General features: G+C 46.2%; 1 protein-coding gene across 2 annotated transcripts; it reads right to left on the bottom strand.

The window, feature by feature from the left end:
- Positions 1-5,454: 5,454 nt before the first annotated feature.
- SLC25A28 (solute carrier family 25 member 28) lies at positions 5,455-15,105 on the bottom strand. Of its 2 annotated transcripts, none has more exons than XM_040624557.1 (4): positions 14,815-15,105; positions 8,848-9,076; positions 7,670-7,726; positions 5,455-6,306 (listed from the first exon to the last, which is right to left on the bottom strand). In XM_040624557.1, the coding sequence occupies exons 1-4, from the start codon at positions 15,103-15,105 to the stop codon at positions 5,789-5,791; spliced, it is 1,095 nt and encodes a 364-aa protein (XP_040480491.1). In that variant the 3' UTR covers positions 5,455-5,788. The 2 variants fall into 2 exon arrangements, with proteins under 2 accessions (XP_040480491.1, XP_008703337.1); XM_008705115.2 differs by lacking the exon at positions 14,815-15,105 and adding an exon at positions 14,506-14,741.
- Between the last annotated feature and the right edge of the window lie 635 nt (positions 15,106-15,740).

Raw genomic sequence — 15,740 nt, 5'->3', positions numbered from 1 at the left:
CACGCGTTCTCTTGGGCACAGGCTGAAACTGTAGTTCACAGGTGTAATTTCTTCTTCAGGCAAACTTCAGTTCTGCTCTTAAGACCTTTCAACTGAGTGAATGAGGCCCGCCCAGATTATCTAGGATAATCTTCCTTACTTAAAATACACTGATGATATCCACAAATATCTTCACAGCAACTCTAGATTAGTATTTGACTGAAAAACTGGAGACTATAGCCTTGCCACTCTGTCACCGAAAAACGGACTAGCACATAGGCCCAGCATCTATCCCGGGACCCCTACCTGCTCAGTCCATGTTTGTGAAGTGAGACGGCTCACCAGCACCACTTTCCCAGGCAAACCTCGGTGTCTGACCACAACAATATATTCATCACACTGTCAGCAGGTGCTTATTCAAGCACAGTGCAAGGATGGTACCACAGAGGCACAATTCTACAGATCGCCCAGTCTAGGGAGACGAAACACAGCCAGATGGGTTCAAGACAGCCTACCGGGACGTCCCCACGTGAATATCTAAACCACCAAGTCCCTTTCATCTTCATATAACTACCTTTCCCAGGTTCCTTTTTTCTAGATGATGACAGCCCCTCAGCTGGAGCTCCCCCCTCCAGGTTGTCCTATGTCTGGGCTGTTGGTGGAGTTGTCCTCAGACAGGACTTCGGTCATCTCCCTCCCTGCTTAAGAACCGCAAGAGCTCCTCATTCATTGCCAAGTCAAGTCTAGACACCTTTGCCTGGCTTTCGGGCTCCCCATAATCTGACCCCCCCCCCGAGTGCCACGACAGCCGTCTTCATAGTTGTGAAGGGCTGTCAGAGAGAAGACGGATTAGTCTGATTTGTGCTGCTTCTGCAGGCAGAAGGAAATCATAGATGGAAACTATGGGGAGACCTGGGGGCCTCAATAGAAAAAATTATTCTCCTGGGTTTTTGGTGTGTGAATGTGGGTTGCGGGCGGGGGGCTAAGGTGGTGTGTGTGGAGCTCTGACGGCGCGTGGGATATGGTGCGCAGCACCCGCAGGACTTCTCCACTTACCAGCCTCAGGGGGCAGGAAGTCACAAAATACCGCACATCCAGTCTGAACATCAATTGTGTGACGTTTCTGATAGTTTAGACAGACTATTGTTTACCAAGCCTCCTAAATCAATGAGTGGAAACAACAGAAGGAATATTTTAGATTCTCAAGAAAATACGTGTTTTTTTTGAATGCCTTGTGCTTGTGTGGTATGCTGGGGTTAGAGAGGTAGGCGGGAGCCCAATGATGGAAAGCCCTGTTGGCCATGGTGAGGAATTTGGCAGCTGAAGCAGGGCAGTGACACGATCCTAGAATGGAAGCAGGAGACCATGAAGAATGAACTTTCTAACAGCAGTGAACTTGGCAGCGATGTCATGGATGGCCTTGAGCTGCAGTGAGCTCCCGGACACAGGAGTGGGGATGGGGAACCCCCCTCAGGGATGCTGCAGAGTGAAATGGGGTTCCAGGAGGGATGCTGAGCAAGATGACTTCCAAGAACCCTCCTACCTCTGACATCCCCCCACCGCGGGCATCCAATCCTCCCCACCAACCCCAGATCTCCAGCCAGGATCTCTTCAGTGTCTGCCGATAGGTGGCGCCAAACTGGCTCCCCACTTTGAACCGTCCCTGCATGCCAGCCTGCTCTCCTTTGTGTCATTCAGATTCTACCTACCCACAGCCATGCTCTTTTTTTTTAATAATAATTTTTTATTATGTTAGTCACCATACAGTACATCCCTAGTTTTTGATGTAAAATTCCATGATTCATTACTCACGTATAACACCCAGTGCACCATGCAATACGTGTCCTCCTTAATATCCATCACCAGCCTATTCCATTCCCCCATCCCCCTCCCCTTTGACACCCTCAGTTTGTTTCCCAGAGTCCATAGTCTCTCATGCTTCATTCCCCCTTTTGATTACCCCCCCTTTCTTTATCCCTTTCTTCCCCTACCGATCTTCCTAGTTCTTATGTTCCATAAATGAGTGAAACCATATGATAATTGTCTTTCTCTGCTTGACTTATTTCGCTTAGCATTATCTCCTCCAGTCCCGTCCATGTTGCAGCAAATGTTGAGAAATCGTTCTTTTTGATGGCTGAGTAATATTCCATTGTATATATGGACCACATCTTTTGAAACCAGTCATCTCTTGAAGGGTATCTTGGTTTCTTCCACGATTTAGCTATTGTGGACAATGCTGCTATGAACATTGGGGTGCATATGGCCCTTCTCTACACTACGTCTGTATCTTTGGGGTAAATACCCAGTAGTGCAATGGCTGGATCATAGGGTAGCTCAATTTTTAACTTTTTAAGGGACCTCCACACTGTTTTCCAAAGTGGCTGTACCAACTTGCATTCCCACCAACAATGTAGGAGGGATCCCCTTTCTCCACATCCTCTCCAACATTTGTTGTTCCCTGCCTTGTCAATTTTTGCCATTCTAACTGCACAGCCATGCTCTTGACAATAAATTATTATAAGGGTGCAATGAGTGACAGAATAAGCTAGTGTACATTCATCTAATGCAATGTTGTGTGGCTATTGACATTGAAGTGATGGAAGATTTAATAATGTGGGAAGATGGGCACCATATACTGTCATGTGAAAGAAGCTGCTTATAGTGTGACCTGAATTTTGAATGTTAATCAAAAAAATTCATAGAAAAAATACTGGATGATGAGTACATCAAAATGTTGTCATATTCTCTGGGTAATGGGGTTGGAGTTATTTTCTTCTTATCTATTTTTAGAAATTTTATAAAATTAGCATGATTTGACTTTTATTGGCTTTTACGAAATTATTTTTAAATTCTATTCATCAGAGCCACCTCTTTCCCATTAACTCCGACCTCCAGTTTGCTTCTCTGCCTCTAAATCGTCTTGTTGGTTCTGTGTAATCCACTACATGGCTGTATTCTGTCTTGTGTTATTAGAAGATCGTTTCATTCATGTTAGTCTTGTCTCTACAATTAAGAAAAGTTTTCTCTGACTAACGTGTGACTTCTTTTCTTGCTTTGGCATAGAGGCGTGCTTTGGTACAATTTCTTGCATGGTGTAGCATTGTGCAGGAATTGACCACTTGATAGCGGCTTGGTCCTGGATCCTCAAGGTGCCACATGACCTGCCTGGCTTCCAGAGAGGCCCTGAACCTGGGAATGCCCCAAATGCCCACAGCTCTCATGGGGTTGGAAGCGAAGCTTGGCTCCTGACCCAAGTATTCAGGAACCAAGATTGTTCAACCCTATCACATTGTTCTAGCTCTATCCGCTCTAGTGATTGGATGAAGAGACCTGCAAAGCCTAAGGCCCTGTCCCAAATTCCAAACCAACTGCCCTCCAGCAGCTAGGGCATAACTGGAGATAGGGAAGGTGACTTTCGCATTCTTTTCTCATTGTTTGCGAACTGACATTAGAGCTGAGAGAATCTTTAGTGACTATCATTCTTTCAGATGTTACCCTGTATCCTATTCTTGAAAAATGGCCTTGTTGCTACAGTGCCTACCGTGGTCTGGATACCATGCCAGATGTAGCATTGTCCAGCCAACTGCGGGGACGAGGTCTGCAGGGGCATCCCTTTGTCCTCACAATCTGTCTGTGCTGGGACGCAATGACTCTCTTACATTTTTACCAGCAAACCCTGTGAAATGGCCTCTGCAACAATTTCATCGTGCTGTTTTTACTCCCTATGCGATTCAAACTCCAGTGGCCACCGTTTAGCTGGTACCACCTCTCTTCCATCACTACACCGGAGGGGCAGCACAGCTTACTTAAATCAGGCTTAGAACAGGAGACCCTGCTGTTCCCTTGATGGTTTTTTTCAGGTGTATTCAGACACGATTCTCCACAGATACTTGAAGGGCCGTTGGTTGGAAGAAGGACAAGATTTATTCTGTATCAGATTTCTAATGCTTCTACAATCCTAACATCATGCCAGTCTGCCACTTTCTGCCTCCCTTGCCACAGTTCTGGTCCAGACCTCCGTGCAGCCTTGCCTGCGTGACTGCGACAGCCTCCCAGCAGGTCGGCCTGCCCGTCCAGTCTTGCTCTTCTAATCCTTTCTCAGAGAGCCGAAGTGATCTGTTTAAATTGTAAATCTGATCACACCACACCTCTGCTTAAAATCCTGTAATGCCTCTGTGTTGCCTTCAGGATAAACTCTAAACTCCTTAGCATTGCTTTTAAGACTCAGCCCCTGCTTTGCTCTCCAGGTGCGTGCCTTGCCCAGATTGTCAGCCCTACTAAATCCTTTGCACACCAAACCCTGAACACTTCTAGGTCTTTGCCCAGAACATTTCCCCTCCTCTCTTCACCAAGTTAGCTAATTTGCCTTCCAGGTGTCACCTTAGATGTTACTTCCTCCAGAAGCCACCCCTAGTCACCCAAGGCCAGGCTGGGTCTTCTTACCATGTTTCTTGTCATTTATCTTGTAGGCACCTGTTTACATTCGCCTTCCTCTCCAGACAATAAGCTCTTTGAGGGCTGAGATGGTTTTATTTATCACTATAACCCCAACACAAGTGTCTGACACAGAGACACTCAATAGTTACTGAATGAATGAATGAATGACAGATGACATAACAAGGATGACAGATGGGTGTTCTTGGAGGTAGATTTCCACTCGGTGTACTAAAGAACTTGCTGATAACTGGTGATATCCAAACAAAGGAACAGACCAACCCACGAAGCACAGTGAAAACCCCATCTCTGAAAGTCTCCAGACAGAGCCCAAGTGGTCGTAGGAGGGATCTTCTTCAGGAGGCAGGTTGTACGTGCCCTCCGCTCATTTCCTATCTGCAGGAAGGCACAATTAGATTCACTTCCAGGACCAAAGATCTGGGTTGGAGTTTCAGTTCCTCACTTGCTGTGAGAACCTAGGCAGGGGACAGCCTCTCTGAGCTTTCCTTACCTGTAAAATAGAGATGATGCTTGCACTGCCTACTTCACAGATTTTGCGAGAACCAAACGAAGTCATGTACGGTAAAGTACTTTGTAAAAGCCTTAAGGCCAAATGAAAGGTATTATTATTTACCACATAATCTTTAGGTCTTGCAGCTGCACTGAGTAACTCTTGTTCTGCAACGACACTAGAAAACAAAGTGCCACATGGGAAGTTTTGCTTTGGCAGGCAGAGCAATCTACTCTTCTGTGCCACACCACTGTCCCCGGGAAAAGGCACTAGTGGGGATCAAGAGTGCCTGTTTAGCTAGGATCTGTCAAAGGCCATTGTTCCTGCCATCAGGGAGATTCCTTGAAGCCTGTTACTAAAACAAAGGGAGTAGGGCTCCAAAGTCTTAAGTCACCGTGAAAATCAGCAGAAATCCCAACTACGGACACACGCGATAAACCTTCCCTTTGGGCCCCTTGATTTATGCTTAATGTCAAGAGCAGTTGACAACATTTCACTTCCCTTTTGGCAAAACAAACCCAATGAAACAATTTAATTTAAAGGCTTTTTATTAGGAACCAAAGGGAATGAGCTGCTTGTCCCTCTGTAACAGTCTAGAGCAGGTCAGCAGGCCCAGGATGGAGAGAGGTTGTCAAAGGTGCTGTGGTGTGCTTGCTGCACTTGCTTAGGGCCCGGAAGGAAAGGCGGCGGCAACAGAGGTTGGCAGAACTGGTGTTAGCCAAAACACCAACAGCCTGGGGAGAACCCTCTACCTTCCCTCCAACTCCACTCAAGGCTGGAGCGCGCCAGGAGACGGAGAACGTGGCTGGAGCAGGCAGGACGCAGCAGTGCGGATCCCCTGGCTGCACTGTCTGCTGCTTCTCTTCACTTGCCTGCCCTCCACTCTTCTTGCCGTTTGGTGATTAGGTATTTGAAGAACTCATACACAGACCACGCGATGGCTGTGGAGGGGATCTGGTAAATTACTCTAGCCTGCACCCCTCGGAAGTAGGCGGTCACCCCGCCTACTTGATACACCGTCCTGAAGGCACTAGCCATGCCTGTGATATGTCCTGTGATGTTTGAGTTCAAAGCCAGGGATTCCTGGGTGTTGAGCAGTGTTTTGCAAACGTCCAGTGGGGTTGTGGCAGCAGCAGCTACAGCTCCCGCACAGGCTCCCGAGAGAACGTGGGAGCTGGGGTTGTACCGTCTCTGGGGGTTAAAGTGCTCCTGCAGGAATTCATAGGTCATGAAGTGAATGGCTTGGAAGGGAACATTCATAGTGAGCTGCGTGGTGTAGCTACGATAAAAGGCGCCAGCCCCTTCATTTTGCCACACTGCCCGCACACAGTCTGTCACCCGGTGGTACGGTGAGTTGTACATCTGCATCCTCTGCTTGACCACTGGTGGTGCCATCAACAGGAAGAAAGGAAACGATGCCGGCGATCAACCGGTGAGCAAGCGTATCCAGATTCAGAGTTCCACATCAGCGGGTCAGCCATTGGAATGGAGAGAGAAAAAAATATGAATGCGCTGTCACTAATACGTTAACATCTGATACGTTAAGGTTTCCCTTTTTTTGAGAGGGGATAGGAGAGGACTGATAAAGCGCCAAAAAATAACAGACCCACTTCTAGTAGGATTTCTTTAAAACCAACCAGTGAGGGGCACCTGGGTGGCTCAGCTGGTTGGGCGTCTGCCTTCAGCTCAAGCTCAGGTCATGAACCCAGGGTCCTGGAATGGAGCCCTGCATTGGGATTTCTGCTCAGCAGGGAGTCTCCCTCTCCCTCTGCCCCTTCCCCTGCTCATGCTCTCTCTCACTCTCAAATAAATAAAATCTTAAAAAAAAACCCCAAAACCAGTGAGCACACAGAATATATGTATGATTTAGAGACTCCTGAGGGTTTCCTTGAAATAAGTACCTACCTACTGTTATTATCTTACCCTTTCATAAAGCTCAAGACAAGAAATGACTCAGTGGCAGTGAACATAATAATGAACAGACAGCCCTAATCCCAGTCCTCAGGTATGCAGAGCACCCAACTCTTAGGACACAAGGATGGTTAATCCTACAGGAGAAGGGCTACCAAAAAGAAAACAAAATTCTTAACCAAGAAGACTGTGGCTTTAGTCTCCAAACATCTACTCCCTCAAGTGGTGTGAGTTCTGGATCTTCAGCTTACGTTTGGCCCTTTCCACACCATGGCCTTGCCCAGACAGGTAAAGAACTGGAACTTAAAGAACATGGCAACCATGCTATCCCTTCATATTTGAGTACCTCAGTCTCCACCTGGAAAGCCAAGATCCAAGCAGCCATGCAGGAACTGAGCTCTACAATTTACCCTTTCATTCCTATTTCAACTATCTTCATTCCAACAAGAAAGGCAGGATTTTTAAATGTTAAAATCCCTCTTCACCTCTTTGAAGAAAAGTAAAATAATCTGTTAAATTTTCAGATGAGATCAAATCCACTACAGAGGAAACTGCCAAGAAGGCCCTGGACTACGCCAGGTAGAGCCATGTCTTTTTTCAGAGAAGCCCCAAGGACGGATGAAACCTCAGTGAGTTTGCTTCCTGAGGGCCTCTTCCTCAGTACCGACAACATGGAGGGAGTGCCCTCTACTGGTAAGACACGGTAGCACAGAAGGCTTTCCCACCAAAACCGACCAGGTGCTCCCTGGCTTTCTTCCACAAACCAGAAATAAAGGAAAAGCCCAGAGATGCAGATGCAGCTGCCCACAGAGGGAAGGGCGGCGGAATCATTACCTTCTGCTGGATTCATGGCTGCATCATGCAGTAATGTTGCTACACACCCGGCCGCACCTGCAAAGGAGAAAACAACTGCCACACGTAAGGCCAGGAGAGGTCCAACGGTTCACTGAGGCCCCAGGGCTGGGAGGGTGGGCAGGGGCCAAGCCACAGTAGGGAGAGGGAATGTAAGAGCCAGTTCAAAAGATGGGAACCCACTACTTCTAAACCCCCGTTCTGAGAAATTAAGATATTTGTTCCCACCAGCTTAGTAAGGTCACCAATCTACATGCCATAGGTATAATGGGAAGGCCCGGAAGAGCCTAAGAAAACAGCCCAGATTTTATAAAGACAGTTCTGAGAATAAACACAGTTTACACCTCAGACAGGAACCAGATCCACTGTGGCCAAGGGATGCCAGCATCAGCTACCTCCAGTGCAGGGAGAACACGGGGCAGCGGGGTGGTCAGATTTGCACCACAGCATCTCATCTTCCCTCCTGCTGCCCCTGTGCCGCCCAGTCTATCTCCAGACTCTAACATCTGTCCGCCTAGACCTTTCCTTCAGGTCCTGAACTGTATTCCTCACTACTCCTCTCCATTCTCAATTTGGTTTTCAATCCTCAAGCATGAGGCTGCTGTCCCTCCCCTTTCTTCCACATAACCTCCAACCCTCTGGTTTTTCTGTGCAGAAGTCCCTCGGCCCCACCCCAATTCACTTGTTGAGGCCTGGTCATGTCCTCAACAACACAAACTGCCTCTGGTCAGTTAGGATCCTGAAAAGGTGAGGCAAGGAGCTGGGGCACCATGAATGTCTTCCTTGGGCGGCGGGGTCACCTCTGATCCTGCCCTGAGGAGCAGGACAGCACCCGACTATCAAGAAATACACAATGAGGTAGGTAGTTCGGTGTGTCTCCACATTACCAGGGCATTAGAAGCTGATGCAGGGAGATGAAAAAGTCGAGCTGGTAGGTAAGGGAAGATACTGTAACACTTTGTTGAGGTGCCCCCAAAGAGGGGTGGGGTTGAAGCAGCCCGTTGTCTGAGAGCATCAGGTTTGGAAGTCCCTCCCCTATAATCTGGCCTACCCCAGCCCAGAGCTTCAGCTCCAAACCATGCTGAGACTGGAAAGCATTGACAGCTGCAAAGCCCAGAGAGCTGAGAAAGTGGGGGAACCAGCACAGGAAGGCTCAATACCGTTGGCAATATGGCTATTGCCCCCAGGGTGGATTACATCACTCAATGTCTTTTTTAACTTTTCGTAGCAGGCAAAATAGAGGGCATGGGCAGGCCCTGCGCCTGTCGCTGTGACGTTCAGCCCCCGCATAGGCCTCCATAGGCCCTCCGTTCTTATAATCCTCCAGAGTGCCTCCAACACATTTCGATAGCGGGCAGCTGGGTCAGGCTGTAGGCTCTGCATCCGGGTCTGCAATTACAGAAAGAAGTGCAGGGTCAGCGATGCCAACTTCTCAATTTCCCAACTTCGACACGAAGGCTGTGGGCACTTCTATGTGGAATCGTGCCAACGTGCAGGAGTGCCACCTGGCATCCAGTTTTACTTCCTTCCAAATCTGTGTCCAATCTTTCCAAGACTTGGACCTTTCTTTTGCTAGTCATCTATGAGGGGAACACCGTTGTTGTCTCTGAGAACATCACTGCTTGGGAAGTGTCCTTGAACTCTGAAATGATTCATAGCCCCAGCAACAAATACCAAGCCTGTGTTTCAGGAGAAGTTGCTTTTGTGCCTTAATAAACTTGGGCTAAGAGTTCTTTACAAATGGATTTTAAAGTCAACTATTTACTGTCTGCATCATACTTTATGCATTACTCTGAAGACCGATCCTAGGCCTGCTTCCTGACCACACACTACACTAATGAGATGACAGCTCATCCTTTGTTATATCCTTGATGATTATCTGAGTGTCTCGGATTATTTGGCATTGGCAGCTGGGCCTGTAGGTTAAACTCTTGGCAAAGGTAGCATCTGTAATCAATGCTGCTCTAAGTTCCTGGGAAAGAACATTTACCCTGAAACTATGAAAGGTGGAAACCAACCTAGTCTCTAAAACTGAAAGGATTGCCAGATCTCTAATGTAAACTGAATGAATCCTGAAATTGGCATCAAATAACTTCAGTCTTCATGAAACATAATCCTTGGAATTTCCACAGGATTCAAGGACTGGGACAAAAGTACATGGTAGACACTTGGTATAATGTTCCTGGACAAAGTTGGATTGAAATTTAGGGAGTGAATCTTTTCAAAACATTTCCCAAATCACGGACCCTCGGGGGGGGGGGGGGGGAAGGGTGTGTCTCCTAATGAAAATCTCTTGTCTGTTGATCCATTTCAAGATTAAGGTAGCATGGAGATTAACAATATAAAATCAATGTCCAGTGCCTGGAACAGAGTAAGCACTCAAGATTTGTTTGTTGAATGAATGAATGGATGAATGAATGAAAGAACAAATGAATCTGAGCAGTCTGTACCAGTTCACAAAGTAAAAAGTAGGCTATTAGTCAGTGGGGGCAACTAATGCCCAAGTACAGTTTAAATTCCTACTTCATTCCAATTACTGATTCAGTTTGAACCTTCCTTTGGCCATCTGGAATCCAAGAGTACTGCCTCTTCTCAAGAGCATGGGGGGAAAAAAACTAACCAGATTAACAGGTCCTAGTTAGCTGCAAGCAATCCACATTCTTCTAAAGTTACTTTCTTCTGCTTGCTACCAACAAAGAACTGGAAGCTTAAAAGGTTAATACTGTAAGTCCAATCAGAAATACAGTATCACTTATTACAATATGACACATTCATTCTACTTCTCAAAAAAATAAATACCATACACTTCCAATAAAGGATATGCTTACGAATCTTTCACATCACCCAGGGGTATAGAATCCATTAGAGGAATTATTCAGTGACTATACGTCTTTGCCGGGTATGGCTCCTGATAAAGATAAACTGGGCCTGATGGCTTAACAACTGTTTCCATAGGTTTGTTTGAAATGGATCTTGTATAGGGAGAATGTTCAGAAATTGCGTTGCTCTGCTGAAGTCAGTGGCATTATTTGGGCAACCAGCCTTGAAAGGTCTGATCTCAGAGACTTGGAACCTTTCACCCCCAAGAAAAACCTGGATGGAAAGTTACTTTGAACATTTTATACACACCTCTACATCTAACTCACAATTCTACTTATACCCTTATGGAAAGGACCCAGGCATAAGCTATGCCAAATATAAAAATCAATATGGCTCCCCAGATGTGTGAGCCAATAAATCTTTCTTTTGGAGAAAAATGAAATCTCTACAACTTTATGAATAGCCTTTAATTATTGAAAAAACACTGGCTTTGAAGAAAAGCCAAATGAACTAATAGGGAGATAAGTGGTTTGGTAAAAGACAAACCATATTTGAGTCAGAAAGCCTGAGTATGAGCCCCTGCTTTGCTAGATGTGTGGTCTGGATATGTTACTTAACCTGAGTTTCAGTGTTGTCATCTAAAACATGAGACTAAGCATGGCTCATTGGGCTGTTGTGCGGATTCAAAGGGGGCACATACAAGCCACTGGTAATTTATGAAGCACTAGAAATATAAGGCTTTTTTATGGTATTCAAACACGATTCTTGGACATACTTGTTCATATCACAGAATCTATACATCATGGCAGTACTGTCTCTTGTATACATCATTTCACAAATGTGTATGGGCAACTAACTGGTTCTTAGCCACTAGTAAATCAGGTTTAATTTTGTATTTTTTGTTTTTACTTTGAAGTTTCGCTGTGGCTATAATTTTTATGTGCAGCTATTAATCTGGCTGGAGGTAATGTTTAGGAACGAGCACTATTGTGAAACTCTGTGCCTTGCCTGGCTCTGGAAATCTACTTCTGGGAGGCTGTGTTGGAAGGCCTGAGAGTCAGACTGGGTTCAAATCATGATGGTGCCACTTAACTTGCTTCCTTTTCTTCATCTGTAAAATAATGAAAATGGTGTATACTTCGTGAAATTGCTTCAAGGATTAAATGAATAAATACATGTAAGGCACATCAGTTAGTGCTGGCAAACAAGAACAACTGCCATTTATTGAATAATAAGTATTATTGTTAGATACAAGAAAGTCAAATAAGCCAATGTTTCCATTTCCTAACCTTTCATTGGTAAATGTGTAGAGATAACCATTTCCATCTGGAGTTTGGAAAAGATTTCCCTTGCTCTTTCTCACTTTAACTTATTATGTAAGTAGATTATTTATGTCATCGTTACAGAGCCAAAAAGTAGCACCTTGGTGACAGGTGGGTACTTAGCCAGATGATTTTGAGAAGATTCTGACTACTTTCATTGCAGAGCCTATTCCTATAGATAAAGTCTGGTGTTTGCCTCTGAGACCCAGAAAAGGAAAACTGGGATATATTTGTACTCGCAAACCTCCCTGTCATGACCATGTAAATAGCTGGCTGAATAACTATGGCCTAGCGAGGCTGTGCTAGGTTCCTCCCAAGGATATTTTAAATCAACTTGACCCTGATTAAGTGGCTGGGGTGCACAGGCTTGCATGCCAAGAGGCAATGTTAACTTTCATTTGCAAACACTGTGGTTGCTGTTTCGGCTCCAATACCGTTACCTGCCTCTAGACTTAGGGACGGTTGGGCTGCTCTTCTTCTCCACCACCCTTTATGGTAAAAGAGGAATTGGGAAGCCCTGGGACAAGTGAACTGGGAAGTCCTTTCTGAAGGAAGAGATTCGAATTTTATTTTCATGTCTGCACAACAATGTCTAACATCCTACTGACGTTAAACCCTGCTGGTCTCACCTAGTTGTTCCCTCTAGTCATTTAAATCCCAGCATTAATGGCAAATGAATGAGTCTTATAAAATGAGCTTTTGTATCTCTGAAGACTCCTGAGCATTTTTTCCCCTCTGGATCAAATAATTATTTAATATAGGGCTCTGAGGCATGGCTGTAATGTCATATGACTAATTTTTTAAAAACAAACACTTCAAAGTTTATGTAAATGATTTAAGAACTGTTCTTCGAAACAGTTACCTTGGAAGGCTAGAAGTAACTTATTCCAGCAATGCTGTGATTATGCAAAATATTTCTGAAACTCCTCTTTCAGAAGTGTTCCCTCAGTGGGTTTATCAGCCTCAAGAATAAATCAATCTCCTTGCTTTCTGGTCCTACCTTCTCTTTGATCTTCCACCTTATCTATCATTTTTGATTCCAAATGGTCTGTTACTAAAACAAAACAAAACAAAACAAAACACCTCCGTTTTGTCACAAAGATAGCCCTCTTTAAGAACATTCACCCAAATATTCTAGAGGCATTTCTAACAGAGGAATCTATAAAATATTTGCAGCAACAATAACATTATGTAAATATATGGAATAAGGAGATAGCCTCCCAGGGTAATGGGACAACACTTGAGTTGATTAGTTATAATCATATTTCTAAGTCAGTCACATTATTACATTGTATTTTTCAAGTCATTAAATAATTTTCATTGCTTTCCTTGATCTAGTTTTCATGTGATACCCATCCTGAAACAGCACCCTAGACCCTGCTCTCTACTCACTAAGTATAATGAATTGACTTTACTCTGCAGTTAGGTCATTTTAATTTTTGGATATATAGCATCAACAACTCACAGTCATTCAGCCTAGACTTTACTACACAAATGTCTGAATCTTTTTTATTTGTACTTACCCACTTGACATTTTAATATTGTTAGAGCATTAACCATTTCCTTACTTCTCTTGCATGGATTTTACTGTTTATTTCTATTTCCCTCAATTGGCAAGGGTATTTAAAATTCTAATATCCATTTTAACCAAGTGCCTCTACCAGTTTCAATAGCTATGGCTGTTGGTAGGAGTTGCCTTGCAATGTGCTAGAAAACTATCAACTCAATGTCATTCACAAAGCTTAATGAGCACTTTCCCCATTCCTTCATCCACACTACTAATGAAAACATGTGAGAATACCAGAACCAGGGAGAAGCAGAAAAGACTCTGTATTTCCCAACTCAATACTCTCTCCTTTTGAATACGTAACACTTTCCTAATTTGAGGAAAAAACACACATCAAAGAGCTGTGAGGATACTGTTTGACTATTACCCCTAACATGTAAAGGAGGCATCAGTCTCTGTCAATACATTTATTGCAACAGTTCCCTTGAATTTACTTTTCATTCAATTTAGTCCTCACTTTTAGAGGTTGGTACCTTTGCTAATGCACAAGAATAAGAACTGTAAAGAATCCCCTTTTCACCTAGCTTTCTTCAGAAGCACCTGACTTCTTTACCCACTAATCAGTCCGCTTGGTCGTGGTTGCAGTTAGTTTTTACTTTAACAGGAATCATGCCTTCATGTTGATCCCATTTCATTTTCAATATTGTCATGCTTCCCTTCTAGGCAACTTTCCCCTTTTGTCAACTTCAGGTGGCTAAAGAAATACACTGTCAGGTCCATCTCTTCTCTGGGCGCTGATGTGCTCCCTGCACATCCGAAATCCTAATCCCAGCTTAGTTTTCATGTTCAGGAAATAGGTGGGGTATCATGTTTGCGGCAGAGAAACCGAAACCTTTTCCTGAACATGGTCTTTCCCAAATTACTTCCAGTCTGGAACTATGAATTCTGACTGCACAAATGATTTCCACTCACTCATGGGTTAAGATCTAATAATGAAATACTTTATCTAGCTAAGATTTCAGATTTCGGTTCTTGCCCCATCACCTTTAAGGGAAGACACAGCAAGAAGCTTGTAAAAGCACTCAGAGAACATCTCAAGCCATTAAGATCCTATTCAGGGTCTGATTCACCTCAGTTGGCTTCACCTTAATCAAGTTAGTAGCACTTACCTGTTCCATCCCATCCCACCCTATTCCTGTTTAGTCCCAGCTAGGATCCAGGGCTTTGGCTGACAGATTTTCTTTCCACGGTCCCGATTCAGATCTCACTGACGGTTAGAAATGGGTCCTAGTTCCTGGCTGGGCTCAATTCCCAGCCCGGACCTTGCTTGCATGGAGTATCGGTCGAATCGTGTGGCGGTGGCAGGAGCCAGGAAGAAACCCATGTTGTTTCCGGCTCTCGGCCGGGATCCTGGCTCTGGACAGGACCCAGGGGTCGGGTCAGCCCCAGGTTGGATTCGGAGCCGGTCCAGGTCTCACCTTGACGCAGTCGATGGGATACATCACGCAGTGCTCCAGGATCCCTGCCACGGCGCCCGCCACCATGTGCGTGGTGACAGTGGCTCCAGCCGGCAGCGCCTCGTAGTCCGGGCCGGAGTCCGGATCCTGCCGTACCGGGGGCCTGCAGGCCCCGGCCTCCCCGCCGCCGGCCCCCCGGCCCACGCCCCGCTGCAGCCACCCGTCCAGCAGCGCCGACTCCCCGGGGCTCCGCCCCGGCCCAGCCGCCGGCCCCCCCGCCACACCGCCAGCACCCCGCCCCTCCAACTCCATCCACCCGGGCCAGCTGCGGCGCCCACCCTCGCCGCCGCTGCCGCTGCCGCCACCGCCCCCCGGCCCCGTCGTGTCCGCCTCAGGCGCGGCCCAGAGAGCCCGGGGCCTCCGGCTCCCGCTTGGCCCACAGACACGCCCCTCAACCAGCCATTGGTGCGGCGCCAAGATAGCCCCGCCCCTCTGCTTACGTAGGAAAAAGATGTCTGTGGTATTAGAGAAGTTGCCTGTCATTCCTCCGCCCTGCGGCGTTGCTACGGTTTAGATCCCACCCCTTCCCCTTTGATCTTGGAAGCTTCTTGTTTATTGGCCATTGATTGGCCAACATGTAAGAACGATCCGCCCACCGACTTTTCTGGAGGGCGGGAGAAACTTAAGGCAGAACTTTGATAGGCTCAACCACTCTTGATACTTTGACCTCGGCCATTGGCCATCACCACGTCGGGATCCGATTGGCTACGGGAAGAGAGTGAAGAGCCGAGGGGCGAGAGAGACCGGATTTGGGCCCCAGACTGGCGGCTGGGGAGCTGGGGGAACTGCGCGCCGGATCATCTCGGGGAGGGGGTGGGGTGGTGCCAGGCTTTCAAGGTCAAACCGCTACAGTCAACCGTTAGAACTGCGTTCGAGCGCGGGCCCCA

The sequence above is a fragment of the Ursus maritimus genome, unplaced genomic scaffold (assembly GCF_017311325.1).
Source record: "Ursus maritimus isolate PB19 unplaced genomic scaffold, ASM1731132v1 scaffold_7, whole genome shotgun sequence".
In the NCBI taxonomy this organism is placed as follows: domain Eukaryota; kingdom Metazoa; phylum Chordata; class Mammalia; order Carnivora; family Ursidae; genus Ursus; species Ursus maritimus.
Note: the sequence above shows the minus strand (reverse complement) of the source record. Positions and strands in the feature narration are given on the sequence as shown.